The sequence below is a fragment of the Ursus maritimus genome, unplaced genomic scaffold (genome assembly GCF_017311325.1).
Source record: "Ursus maritimus isolate PB19 unplaced genomic scaffold, ASM1731132v1 scaffold_9, whole genome shotgun sequence".
Lineage (NCBI taxonomy): Eukaryota > Metazoa > Chordata > Mammalia > Carnivora > Ursidae > Ursus > Ursus maritimus.
The window spans coordinates 55,306,499-55,320,320 of record NW_024427107.1 but is presented as its reverse complement, the minus strand read 5'-3'; the positions used below and the strand labels follow the sequence as shown (position 1 = coordinate 55,320,320).

Here is a 13,822-nt window from a genome sequence, read left to right as displayed (position 1 = left end):
AAAAAAAAAAGCTAAATCACACTCTTTCCCCATAATTTACTATGAAATTCTATCTTTAAGTCTGTTCCTTTCAAGGCCTTTATCTACTACTAATATTTTCAAATACCAAAAACCTCCACTGGGTCATAAAAATGTACTCTGTATTTGTTATCTGCATATAATCAAAGTAACAATATAAATGTTCATTAATAGTATATTAGTTATTGACCATTCTTCCTAAGTATTTTAATGTGTTCATGGTTACCTAACTTTATTCATATGTCTGGAGAATGTCCCTGTAATGTCCCATCTTCAACATAGATGTGGTAGGTGTAGTTGACAGAAAATTCTCAAGAAATTCCCCAAGTACAGAAGGGAAATTTGATAGAGTAGCTTTATTCAAAAGAATGCTGATGTGTAGAAGAGTTTTCCCTGTACAGCCTGTGCACACGCTGGTTACACACACATGCATGCACAGAAGCACGTGTCTGACATACTGAATAAAAATTTCACATCTCTTTTCTGTGTTTGACTAATTAACTCTCTTAATTTCGATCCTTCTGTTCACTGAGTTGTACTCTAACTGTATGCAATATAGTCCTTTCAAATGGTAGAGCATCTTCACTCATCACATTTCACTCAATAAATTCATACCATGTTATATTTTTTTGTCCGACTCTCACAATGGAGAATAAAATGACATATAGTATATTAGGAATAAATTGACATATGTAAAAATAATCTAATAAAAAAATGAAGTCTCGGGGAGCCTGGGTGGCACAGCGGTTAAGCGTCAGCCTTCAGCTCAGGGCGTGATCCCGGCGTTATGGGATCGAGCCCCACATCAGGCTCCTCCGCTGTGGGCCTGCTTCTTCCTCTCCCACTCCCCCTGCTTGTGTTCCCTCTCTCGCTGGCTGTCTCTATCTCTACCAAATAAATAAAAATAAAAAAATCTTTTAAAAAAAAATGAAGTCTCTGTCAAGAAGTAGAGTGCATTACAAGGGAGGTGAAAACAGTTCAACTTAGCACCACTATTAACAGCAAGATACAGTAGAAATGGTATACCTAGCCCTTCGATTGATCACAAAAACACAGTGAGACTTTTTTAAAATTTGAAAGGAAATTTGAGAGGTTCAGTAATAATAGTTGCCAATCAAGGCCTGTGCAGTCTCTAAATAGGAGCTTAAGGTAGGAAACCATGCATATTATTGCAATGCATCGATGATAAATGGGATTGGAAGCATGGGTTTATTTTAGTCTTAGGGAGGCAATCTATAAGACAACTCCCAGAGAGGTACTTGTAAAAGACCTTCTTTTATTCCTGGATGGAGTAAAAGAAATAAAAAAGGGAGAAATGGATTTTAATTTTGTATCTCTGTGTGTGTGTGTGTGTGTGTGTGTGTGTGTGTGTGTGTGTTTAAGTTCAAGCCTGTGTGCTTGAATACTTACGGGAATTGTAGACAGCTTATTTCTGGTCAGGTCAGTATAGAATAGTAGCCAGATTGCCTCGACTCTTCTTCTCAGCGTCATTACTTGGAAGAAATCATAGAAAAGCCTAAGGCCAAAACTCACCTTTCTGTGTTCAGAGAAGGGAAGCAAGGATCAGAGTAGACAAGACAACACACAGTTCTTACTGCCTCTGCCATGTCCAGGAGAGCTGTCATCTCTACATGGAATAGAATAAGGCAGCAATACCTTTCTGTTTCTATTAGAGTATACATTCTTGGATATATCTTTGTCTGCTTTAATTTTTAATACTGATGAAATTACCTGGTATAGCATAACCACTGATGTTTGTTGAGTGTGGTAGAAGACAGTATAAACGATGATTTGTTCTAAAAAAAAATGAACATTGAATCAAATGTGAATTTATTTGACCTTAGTTCATAAACATGTATTTATTTTTGTTATCTTGGAGTGTTTACTTAAAAGTTACAGCTTCCCAAATGTTCCTGTTTGTTCCTGATATTTCCCAAAGAAATGGAGTACAGAAGGAGCCTTCAAATTTTTTGCTGCTTAACTGTTTTAAAAAGAATTAAATGAAGAATGACACATACCCCTTTAGAAATCTAAAAGAGATGATTTTGCATAATTAGCGATTCGTTTTCTTAAAGCTTAATAAAAGAGGGGCAGCTAAACAATTAATTACTCATGTTTAATTTATGACCAATTTATGCAAATGTTACTTATAATTAGAAATGTATAAGATAAGTACATACTTCAAATTCAAATGTGGGAAGATGAGCTACGTTATCTTGCAGCTAATTCTCAGAGGTTATTACATACCTTTTTCTTCTCTAGGGCTTCAGTGGATGAAACTGCTTCCTAGTATTGGAGGAGGTCTGTTACACACTCCTGTTATTACCGAGAAGTAGCTTAAGCAAAGAAAATCAGATTCATTCTATTTCAAGAGAGGAGAGATTTGTTCAGCCTCTGCCTCTCTAACTATGACTGATCATATGACTGTATTTCTTTGTATTTTCAGCTTTATGTGGTGGAGATGTTCGAGGGCCTAGTGGAACAATCTTATCACCTGGTTACCCGGAATTTTATCCAAATTCTCTGAATTGTACATGGACTGTTGATGTAACTCATGGAAAAGGTAATTTGCCTCATGCAATGGTAATTGGACTATCTTCTGAATTTTCATTGCATCTATTTTTATGTCATTGTCCTTTGCAATGTCATTTTGCATGAGCAAAAACAGATCAGTACTAAAATATGCTAACACAAAATCCAGTTTGAGTTACCGCAGCAGAGGATTATATTTACTTATCCATAGTATTATAATATGCTTATGTTTCTACCAGAATGGTAATGTAAGAGATATTTATTTTCTTTTGATGTATTAAGCTAATGTTATTTGGAATTTTCATATCAACAAAATCTGAAACAGGATGGCCTTTTGTCTCCGGTATAGTGTTAAGAGGTTGATTTCAAAAGTTCAAAAGGGAATAGGAAGATGATCTGAAGTGCTGAGTCGATTGTAAAGCAAACATAGCATGTTTATAAACATTGTTTTTAACATGTTTATGATTATTTATTATAATTATATTCTTCATATGAATTTATAACCATTCTAGAAATACGCATGTCTCGGTCTTCTATCAGAACTGCAGACATTTTTCACATAATTGATTGAGAGTATAAAATTGTACTGTACATGTGGCAGATGTTAATAAATGTCATTTGAACCAATAAATGAAAGGCCCTGTAGAACTAAATATGGTTCATTCATGCGATACAACCAAACTAATAAAGTAGCAATAGATGTGATTAAGGCAGCACCTTAGTGGGAAAATGGTCATCCTAACATATAAAAACAAAAATGGATTAAAATTATTTACCTACAGATTTCTATGTGCTAATCTTTTAAAAAGAGTGAATTTATTCATTTTAAAAACTGCTTTGGGGAAGTAGTTTTTCTTTTAGCTCTGTTGTTAAATTGTTACTATCAGTTTTTACTATTATAGCATACTTACTGATATTACTGTAGAAAATCTTTAAAAAGATCCTAGCAAGGAAAAGATGCTATTACAATTTTTAAAATTAAAGCTTATGTTTAATACATTTGAAGTCACTGCATTCTTGCAAATGAAATTTGCCTTTATTAAAATTATACATCATTTTATTGAGGGTGAGGATTATATTGGGGTTATTATTGTAATGGAATTAAATATTATTGAGAAAAAAAGTTAAAATGAGTATTCTGGTACTGAACAGAAGGAACGAAGTAGAAGACTTTGTAAACTGTGCTTTTTGTTCTCTGTAATGCAAGACCTCTTTGCTGGAAGTTAACCAGAGCATCCTATTATTCCAGCGTGCAGTGGATTAATGGAGTTTAAAATAAGCTTTCTTGTATTATATAAGAAAATGGAGGGCCACATACTGCTTGCTATGTAAATAGAGGTTTAATTAACACTTAAGGTTTTGCATCTTCACAGGTTGCAAGGGTTAATTAAATCTGTATTTACATGGCAAGAAATGCAGATTTAGACGCTTTTCTTTAAGAGCCAACAAAATTTGTTGGAAGTACAACTATTCCAAAGTGTAACCAAAGTTATGTGAAGGATAATCTCTTAAAGTTGGGAGACACTGTCAAGGTAATACAGTCCAGCCTCTCACCCAGTACACCAGTTTCTTTCTATAGTGTTCCAGAAATATGATAAACTGGCCTGATATTGACAGTTGTGTTGATGACAAGCTTATTCCTTAAGAAAACTTGCTCAATTTTTGTATGGTTGTAATTGTTTGAAAATTATTCTGCCACTGTTATCCCTGTTCTGCCCTTTGGAGTTAGACAAAACAAACAAAACAAACACACAAAAATAACCTAATCCTTTCTCCACCCTAACTCTGCAATATACCAAGTCACTATTCTGTGCCCATCATGCCTTTCATGTCTGCTACCCCCAGTCCCTTATGCCAGCTTTTTTGGTCCCAGACTTTCCATCAATTCTTTATTGTAAGATATTTTTATTGTCATCACCATTCTAACTACCTTTGTCTGGATGTGTTCCAGTGTATTGATATCTAGGGATATCAATGTCCCTCGATAGTGTATTTTCCCAGCACAAAACAGGGTATGGCATTATTTAACTCCACAAAGTATTTTCATTAGTGAAGCCTGTACATATTTGTTTTTATTAACTTTTTTGCTGTCATGTCATAGCACTAATTTAAGTCCAAATTTTATATTTGTGCAGTTTTTTTTTTCTATCTTCAGTGCAAGACTTTTTTTTTTTTTTTAGAGTTGATGTTACCAAGAATCAGTGGACCTTTCAAATGTCTTGTGAAGTAGTGTAGGTGTTACTTGCATTTTAGAGACAAGAATCTGAAGTCACTAAAGGTTATTTATTTACACTCAAAGCCACAGTGCCTGTGAAAATTGGACAAGGAACTTGAATTTACATCCTATGACTACACATCAGTTGCTCTTTTTCTGAAACCACATTACCTCCCTGCCTGTATCTATATATTTCATTGTCAGGTATGCGTCTTCATCATGACTCTTCATAATCCTGCTTTGTATTTGTTTGTTGTTTGTTTTGCTTACATCTCTTCTACTTACTTAACCTTGAACTGACCCTTTAACCTTTATCCTGATTCAATAGCCATACTGAAGGGCAGTTCAGGCTTTTATATTTACCCCTCTTATATTTTCTCATATTAATTTTTATCTGGAGTTTTGTGAGATTATTTTGAAACAATTTACATTTCATTTATATTTACATATACAGTCAGAGTTTTCTTAAATAAGCATGATCATTAAGACTTTAGTGGTTTATAAAAATCTTAACAGATCTAAGTATCTAAATATTTAAGTTCTAAGAAACTTCAGATATATCATCAGTAACCTCTTCACCACTTAACACTAAGTCAGGGTGATTGAATACATACAGTTGTTTCAAATTCAGTTAACAGTAGTATCGTTTAGCCTGTATTGCTCCTGTTTACAATGACACCAGAAGAAATTTTCCTTAAATATATTGCAGAAATCAAGATGCTAATTATATATTCTAGTCTACTAGAGATCTGGGTGGAGGGGACTGCATTAAAAACAAAACAAAAAACCTTAGGCTTTTAAAGGTGGAATTGTCCTTAGATAAAGCATAGTCTAGTCCAATCCTATAAATTTAAAGATTGGGAAAAAGACACTCACTAGTTCGTATAGCACCCTCAGTGTCATAGTTGGTAGCATGACTACAACTGAAACCTAGATATTCAGGATATTTTGATTTTAAGCCCAAATCTTTTCACAGAGGTGTGGGACAGTAATTGCCCTCATAGGGCTTCCTAAATGATCATTTTTATGAGAAGATACCATGATGTTGAAACCACTGACTTTTTCCCACTATTTCTCAAATACCTACTGCCCTATTAAGATTGTGTGTCCTTACCTATCTGCCCCTTCTTCCTGAAATGTCTATCCTGGAGCTGCTTCTCCACGAAATTCTGCTCAATTTTGAAGATCATTATCTTCAGCAGCCTCTGCTGACCTTTTTAACAAGTTGGCTACTTCTATTTCTTTGCGCCTGTACTGCCTTGTCTATACTCTGCTATACTGACTTAATCACCTTCAGAGCACTTAGCAGAATGTTTGAACTGTTGGTGTAGGTTTGCTTTTCCCTCAGATAGACCAGGAGTTATTTACAGTCTTCTGAATCTTTACATTCCATAATGCCTAGAGTATAGTAGATTCTTAGTATCATTTCCTTACTTAAATTCATTGACCTTTGGCAGAATTTTGTACAGTAGTGAAAACATTTTATTGTTTAAACCATCATCTGATAAACAGAAGTTTCCTTTTATAAGGTGGCTGGCTAGGACTGAGTAATAAAAAAAAATCAGGTCTCATGTTGGACAATAACAATCGCTAAGAGCTGCTGAGCACTTCTGTGCAAAGCACTGGACCCAGTCATTCCCATATATCATCTCATTTAAACTTAAAGTCACCCCTAGAAACTCATTTTACAAATAAAGGAAGTAAGGCTTGGAAAGGCAATGTTATACTCAACAGCGGGCTTCTTAGAAGCACCATGATCCAACAGAATTTTTAATTTTCCCACATACTAATAAAGTGTATATCAGAATAAATACATTTTTCTAAAAATATATAAATTATATGCAGAACAACATGTTTCTTGTCTTTTACCCATCTACTCTCTTATTCTCTACCTTTTGTTTGCTTTATTATACAATAAAAATCAAATTGACTTACCTGAATTTCCACTCTTACATTGTTTTGTAAACGTAGATAACAGTTAATCTAGATGACAGAGCATCTTCTTCTTGCCATATCTACACTGCATTCTTATTTGCACCTAGCTAGTGTCAATTACCACTTTTATACTGAAGAACATTTGAAAGACTAACTCAATTTCTGGACTCCTTCTAAAAGGGCTCTTCTATTCCTGCTCATTGTGGAGAGGGAAAAAAAAAACCCGTCACATTTTGAAAAAGAGTTTGAAAAATAGTATTTTTGTACATTTCTAATATTTTCCAAGTCCAAATCACTGGTCCATTATGCAGTAATAACCTTGTCTTATGATTGCCTATGTTTTCAGTGTATTTGTTTGGTTTCATTTTATATCTTTTGTTTGCTTGCTTTTTAAAAAACAATGACGATTTGAAGGATTTTGAATTAAATTCAATGAATAATGTTAAAGAATGTTACTTACCATACTCTGGGTTTTTGATTTCTTTAACAAATATTTTAATGATTATTATTTTTTTTTGGTTACGTTAAAAAAAAAAACGTACTTCAGGGGAAAGATGAATGTGGTAGTCTGTCTTTATTTCACTTAATATCTTGTCCATAGTATGAGGGGTGTGTGTGCATGTGTATGTGTAATTGTTAGTCTTTAACATCTGTTCTAGACAGCATCATTAAAAACTCATGTGAGATGGGGTGCCTGAGTGGCTCAGTGAGTTAAGCGTCTGCCTTCGGCATGGGTCATGGTCGCGGAGTCCCAGTTTTGAGCCCCATATCAGGCTCTCTGCCCAGGGGGAGTCTGCTTCTCCCCCTCTGATCCTCCCCCTCTTTTTTGTTCTCTCTCTCACCCTCTCTCTCAAATAAATAAATAAAATTTCTTTAAAAAAAAAAAAAAAACCCTCATCGAGACCACAATGCAATGCCACACCACACTCACCAGAATGGAACAAATGACAAAAATTTTAAAAAATCAAGCACTGACAAAGATAAAAAGCAACCAGATTTGGCAATGGAAATGTAAATTGGCATAGCCACTTTGCGAAGCAGTATCTATTGAAGCTACTGCTAATGACCTATAATGGTTCATGACCCAGTAATTCCACTCCTAGATATTCCCCGACAGAAACGTATATTCCTCAGAAGACATACTTGAGTACTCACGGCACCATCTACATTCACACTGAAACACAAAGCACCAAAGTGACCGTCACATGTTGAACACATACATGGATGTGGTGTATTTGCAAAATGAAATGCTATACTATATATCGCTGAAAATAAGCAACTAACAACCACACACAAAAACAGAAATGGATCTCACATAGCTAATGTTGAGTAAAACTCAGACCCAACAGAGTATATGTTATATGAATCCATTACATAAACTACAAAACATTTACATAAGGTAACAAAATTAGCCTGTGCTACTAGAAATTGAGCAAGTGGTTAAAATGAAGTGATAGAAAAGTTTCACAAAAGAGGCTCTGTGCTCTGTAATGTTGTATCTATTGATTCAGATTCTGTTTGCAAAGATAAGTTTACTTTGTGAAATTTCAGCGATCTGAACAATTATGTGTGTAATTTTCAGTATATTATGTACACAGGTTGAAGTGTGTGAAAAATAAATAATCATATTCATTTAAAAAACAGTTCCTCCTTGTGCCTGCTTTATATTTCTCTTCTAGAGTTAAGCATTTTTGGAAGTTGGGTGTTATATTACTAAGCACTGTTTTTGTGTTTGAGGAGATTGCAGAAGGAAATGAAGGAGGTATGTCAAGTGTTTGCCAGAAAGCTGCACTGCTATTATAAATAAAGCATCTGAATTTCCCTTGAAATTTTCAGAAAACTCAGGTGATATCTTTTCAGGCATTGATTTTTAAATTTTATTTCCAAGGGGTTTCCAAAATATGACTCGCTACGTGTCTTGTAAGGAAACTAGGAGGAAAAAAGAAAAGATTTTATTAGATGACACATTTGGAATACTTTATAGAAGTGCTTTTCATTTACAGAGAATTTAACTACAAGGGGAGTCCTGGCTTTAGTTACTTGGGTAACTCTCTGTGTTTTATAGATATGCTTTGTGAGTCTGATTTTCTTCTTTTTCTTGATAGGTGTGCAGTTCAACTTTCACACCTTCCATTTGGAAGACCATCACGACTATTTACTAATCACAGAAAATGGTAGTTTTACGCAACCACTGGCACGCCTTACTGGTTCAGAACTTCCTTCAACAATCAATGCTGGTCTCTATGGAAATTTCAGAGCTCAACTGCGCTTCATTTCCGATTTTTCAATATCATATGAAGGATTCAATATTACATTCTCTGGTAAGAAAATAAATTTAAAAAGCTTTAGTAAGAACAAGTCAATTTTTATTTTTTTAAAGATTTTATTTATTTGTTTGTCAGAGAAGAGAGAGAGAGCACAAGCGGGGGGCAGCAGGCAGAGGCAGAGGGAGAAGCAGGCTCCCTGCTGAGCAAGGAAACCTATGTGGAGCACCATGCAGGGCTGGATCCCAGGACCCTGGGATCATGACCTGAGCAGAAGGCAGACACTTAACTGACCGAGCCACACAGGCATCCCAGAAAAAGTCAGTTTTTAAAGTATGACAGAACAGAGAGGGAAAAATAACAGAAAAGATGAAAAAGTAAAAAAGCAAATAAATACCTGTCAACCAATTTTAAGGAAAGTTTGAAATACCTTGAAGATTGTCTGTAGTAGTACATTAAAGGAGACCTTTAAAGAAAAGCAAAAAATAGGGGCTCTTGGGTGGCTCAGTCCTTAAGCGTCTGCCTTCAGCTCAGGGCGTGATCCTGGTGTTCTGAGATCAAGCCCCACATTGGGCTCGTCCGCTAGGAGCCTGCTTCTTCCTCTCCCACTCCCCCTGCTTGTGTTCCCTCTCTCACTGGCTGTCTATCTCTGTCAAATAAATAAATAAAATCTTCTTTTTTTAAAAAAGCAAAAAATTAAAAAATTGGCTAAAAATCTACTCTAAGTAACAGAGGGCAACACTAGTTAAAATGCTTAGTGAACTTAAAATGGAAATTCAAAGATATATTTTAAAGTTTTAATTAAACTCGAATGTGAGTGAGTGATATTCTAGCTTTATGTGTCTTGGCCAAGGCATAGTTTATAGGCCAAGATTAAGGTAAACTTAATCTAGTAATTTGGAAATAGATGATCTAGAAAAAATTAATGTGGTTATCCCTCTATTCTAGAATAACCTCATTAGAACAACATTATAATTTGGATTCCAGGGGAAAAAACATTTATACAACCAAAGTGAATAAAATGTTTTTGTATCAGTTACAGTTCTGCTTTCTAGTTGAGTGGAATAATGAGGCAAGTAGTTATTTCTTAATACGGAAACAAATTAATAAGTAAATCTTATGTCCACTTGTTAACATTTAAGTTATAATATTATAATTATATGTGTTTATTTTTATGTAATTTATATATATATATATATATAAAATCATACAAATGCTGCCCTTGTTTTCAGTTCTTACTCTAGTATTTGCATGAAAATACTTGCCTTCTAAAATAATGAATAGCATATGAGCATAATCAGCTTTAACCTAGAATGTTAAAAGTATGTCCAAATAAATGTTTTAAACAATAAAATAATAGCTCATCAACATGGAACAATTCCTTTTGTTCTCCCTTGTAATTACAAGGTAAGTGCATGCTCTGAGAATAGTTTTAGCTAAGCTACTTCTTAGGATGGTGTATAAATTATAATATTGTTGTTTAATCAACTGTACTCTCTTATACCCTGAAGAGCATTTAGCTGTTCATTTTCTAGGTGTTCATTCATTGCTTGGAGAAATTTTCTCGTATAAATCTATAATATAACAATTTTCAGTGTATGGGCACTTCAGTCTTACATAAACCATTCCTTTGAAGTCTTGTTTTTTCCAGAATATGGATTAATTGAACTCCTTGTAGATGAGAGGCACAGAGCCTTTGTCATTTAGATTAAAACCATTAAGTAAAATGCATTTCAAAAGTGCAAATGATTTCATCCAAAATGTTATTTTGTGTTTGAAAATATGCATCTATTATGCTACTATTGTAAGTCAAAATTGGTGAAATGGAAATATTTTTAATGTAGAAGAAAGAATATGAGATAAATAGCTACATTTTCAATTTATCACTCAGAAGGTGACATTTTCTTATCTATATGGAATTTCACACATAAAAGTACTCATTAAGTTATTCGATCTTTCACAAAGGAAGAAAAGTATGTGTGTCATTAGTATGTTCCCATAATTATACGTATCGTCACTTTTTAAATGTCTAACTAAACCCAGTAGCATCCAGTTTGCAAACAATAGCAAAATGCCCATAAACGTGAATACTATCATTTTCTTTGTCCTCCTCTCCATTTCTTTTACAGAATATAACCTCGAACCTTGTGAAGATCCTGGAATTCCTCAATATGGTAACCGAATTGGGTTCAACTTTGGGGTTGGTGACACTCTGACCTTCTCGTGCTCATCAGGTTACCGACTAGAAGGGATGTCAGAGATCATCTGTCTTGGTGGTGGCCGACGAGTGTGGAGTGCGCCTCTGCCAAGGTGTGTGGGTACGTGGTCAGCTGCTTTCATTTGCTTGTATGTGTAGTCACTGTCCTTGGAGTTGCATGGTTCTACACCCTTCGTTCTTTTATAATCTGTTGAATTTCTTCATTTATTTCGTATTAGTTTTTTCAATTTTTTTTTTCCACTTGGCAATCTGGTGTACCTCAGTTAACTTCTCAACTGCTCCATTTAAGCAACCATGCTTCTAAATTTCTTTTCAGATGATGTCAATAAGGAATCAATAGACATATAAATAGATGATAGCTAGCTAGCTAGGTAGATAGATAATCATATTTTCAGAGCTTAGAGAAAATTTTATTCTTATATTCTGTTGATAGATGATTTCCTATGACTTATTTTTCCTTGATTTTCCTATGATTGAAGTTTTGGCAATATTTTATAATTTAGGGTGCACATTAATGAAAGATGACTATGAAGGAAAATGTGTAAAATAAATAATGGGTAATTTAAGGACTGTCGAGGCACGTATTGGACTCAATATGTATAATCAACAAAAATGAATCTGTTATGATAGATGAATTAAGATGGCAATACATTTTATGTTGTGAAATAAAGAGTAACAATAATTAAAGTATTGCAAGTTCAGAACACCATCCCAGCCTTTGGAAAAGAGTGTTTTAGCTGATAAAAAGAAAAAAAATAAAATTCTGTAGGGAAGAATGAAGGACTTTTGATTAAGACTTAAATCATTTCCTATTTAAAGTAGGAAATAAGGAGGCAAAAATTTCTTCAGGTCATTAGTCATTCAATGGTTGTCAGTACTTGTTTTTATGACAGAACAAGATACAAATGGTCATTTTATAATTATTTTATAAAGCTGTTAAAACTCTCAAAAGCATTTAATTTGAATGTACTTTAATTGTAAATTTAATTGTAGGTCACAGATCTGTGTAAGTTTAATATGCTACAAAATCAGGCAAATTGTTAGAGATTTGATCTGTGGTTCAAGACCTTGTCTTTTCTGTGGGAGCAGAGTGCCCTGCAGATGAAAATGAGAATGAGCAGATGCCCTCTGTGACTTACTCAATGTATTATCCAGTATATAAAATGTGGGTATTCCTGTGGATCCCCAAATCAAGTAAAAAAATATGATCTTCCAGGTTAATGTGGGTCTGAAAGCTTTTATAGTAATGAGATTGTTTTCACAGCCTCTGTGGGTTATATAACGGACAGGATGATATATAACAGATGAAATTTCTTTTTAAAATCCTAGGCTTTTATAGAAATATCATGAGCAGCCAGAGGCTTGAAGTTGGGAGGAGAGGAGCAGTCACACTCTCAGAGCTGCTTTTTCAGGAAGCTGTATAGAATGCAATTTTTCTGGGGTTTTTGTTTTGTTTTGTATTTTTTTTTCCTGATATTACCAGATTTTGAATTCCTCTCTTTACCTGAATTGCCCCCATTTCCATTTTTGCTTGATGTGCATATTTTCAAAGCCAGTTAATGAGAACCTTGGGAATAATTCAAGGGAGGGCTATTGAGTGTTTGGGCTTAGATGGTGGCCACTTGATATTGGGTTAATTCATTTTTCTAAACTTCATTTTTCTCATCTGTACAATGGTTACAGCAGTAGTACCTAGTTCATTGTTATGAGTTAGTTATGAGGATTAAACTAATTAGCCATGCCAGTCAGACCTAATTTAATCCCTGAAATATAGGAAGGATTCAGAATTTAGATGTTATTATAACTCTTATTATATTGAGTATAAGCTGGTATCTATCCAGCCTATGAATCTAGTTTATAAAACCAATTATAGCAGGGAATGAATTCCATTTTATAAAACACTAACATTTATTGAGGGTCTACTAGGTTCTTTCATATATAGTTATCTCATTTAATCCGTACTATAATTCTGCCCCCCCACCACCATTTTTCATCAGAAGAAACTGAGCCTTAGAGATTTTAAATAACTTTCCCAAGATCATCAAGGTTATAAGTGGCAGAACCATGTTTTGTATGAAGTTTTTCATATTCTAAAATCCAGCTTTTTCTTACTAGATGGTTTTTATCTCAAAAAGGGTTAGGGGAAGGTGAATTTTGAAGGATTCTGTAAGGACTCTTAAGTCAGAGTTAATTAATATTTTCTCTTAAAGTACCAAATACATACCAGGCTGTTACACAGATTAAGAAATTGTTTGCATGTAGATTTTTAAGGTTTAGTTCATATTTACAATAAATTTTAATAAATAGATTTATGAAAATCTGACTTTGCCAAAAAATTAAGTTAGTTTTTGTTTCATCAATGTATTTCTTTCAGACTAGGTTTATTTGTGCCTAAATCTTTAATGGGAAGGATGAAATAAAATCACCCGGTGGACAAATTTAGAAAGCAAATTATTGCCATGGGGATTTTCCCCCCATTTTCAAATTAGCTGTGCATGCTTTTAAGCTTATTGAAATTTACAATTAAGGCTATTGACTTTAACAAATTACACTGTAAGTATACATTTAAGTGACCAGATGCAGAGTAATATTCTTTCAAATGTAATGGCTTTCAAAATTTTACTTCTCCAGTTTTCTTTA

The 13,822-nt window shown here is 34.1% G+C and overlaps 1 protein-coding gene across 3 annotated transcripts in view; it reads left to right on the top strand.

Moving 5' to 3' along the window:
* The window catches only part of CSMD3 (CUB and Sushi multiple domains 3), a 1,145,609-nt gene that overhangs the window by 781,310 nt on the left and 350,477 nt on the right, over window positions 1–13,822 (top strand). For all 3 annotated transcript variants that reach the window (XM_040625739.1, XM_040625738.1, XM_008689272.2), the window contains 3 exons: window positions 2,465–2,581; window positions 8,806–9,021; window positions 11,094–11,282. In XM_040625739.1, coding sequence (XP_040481673.1) covers window positions 2,465–2,581; window positions 8,806–9,021; window positions 11,094–11,282 — 522 coding nt within the window. The remainder of the gene's footprint in view (window positions 1–2,464; window positions 2,582–8,805; window positions 9,022–11,093; window positions 11,283–13,822) is intronic.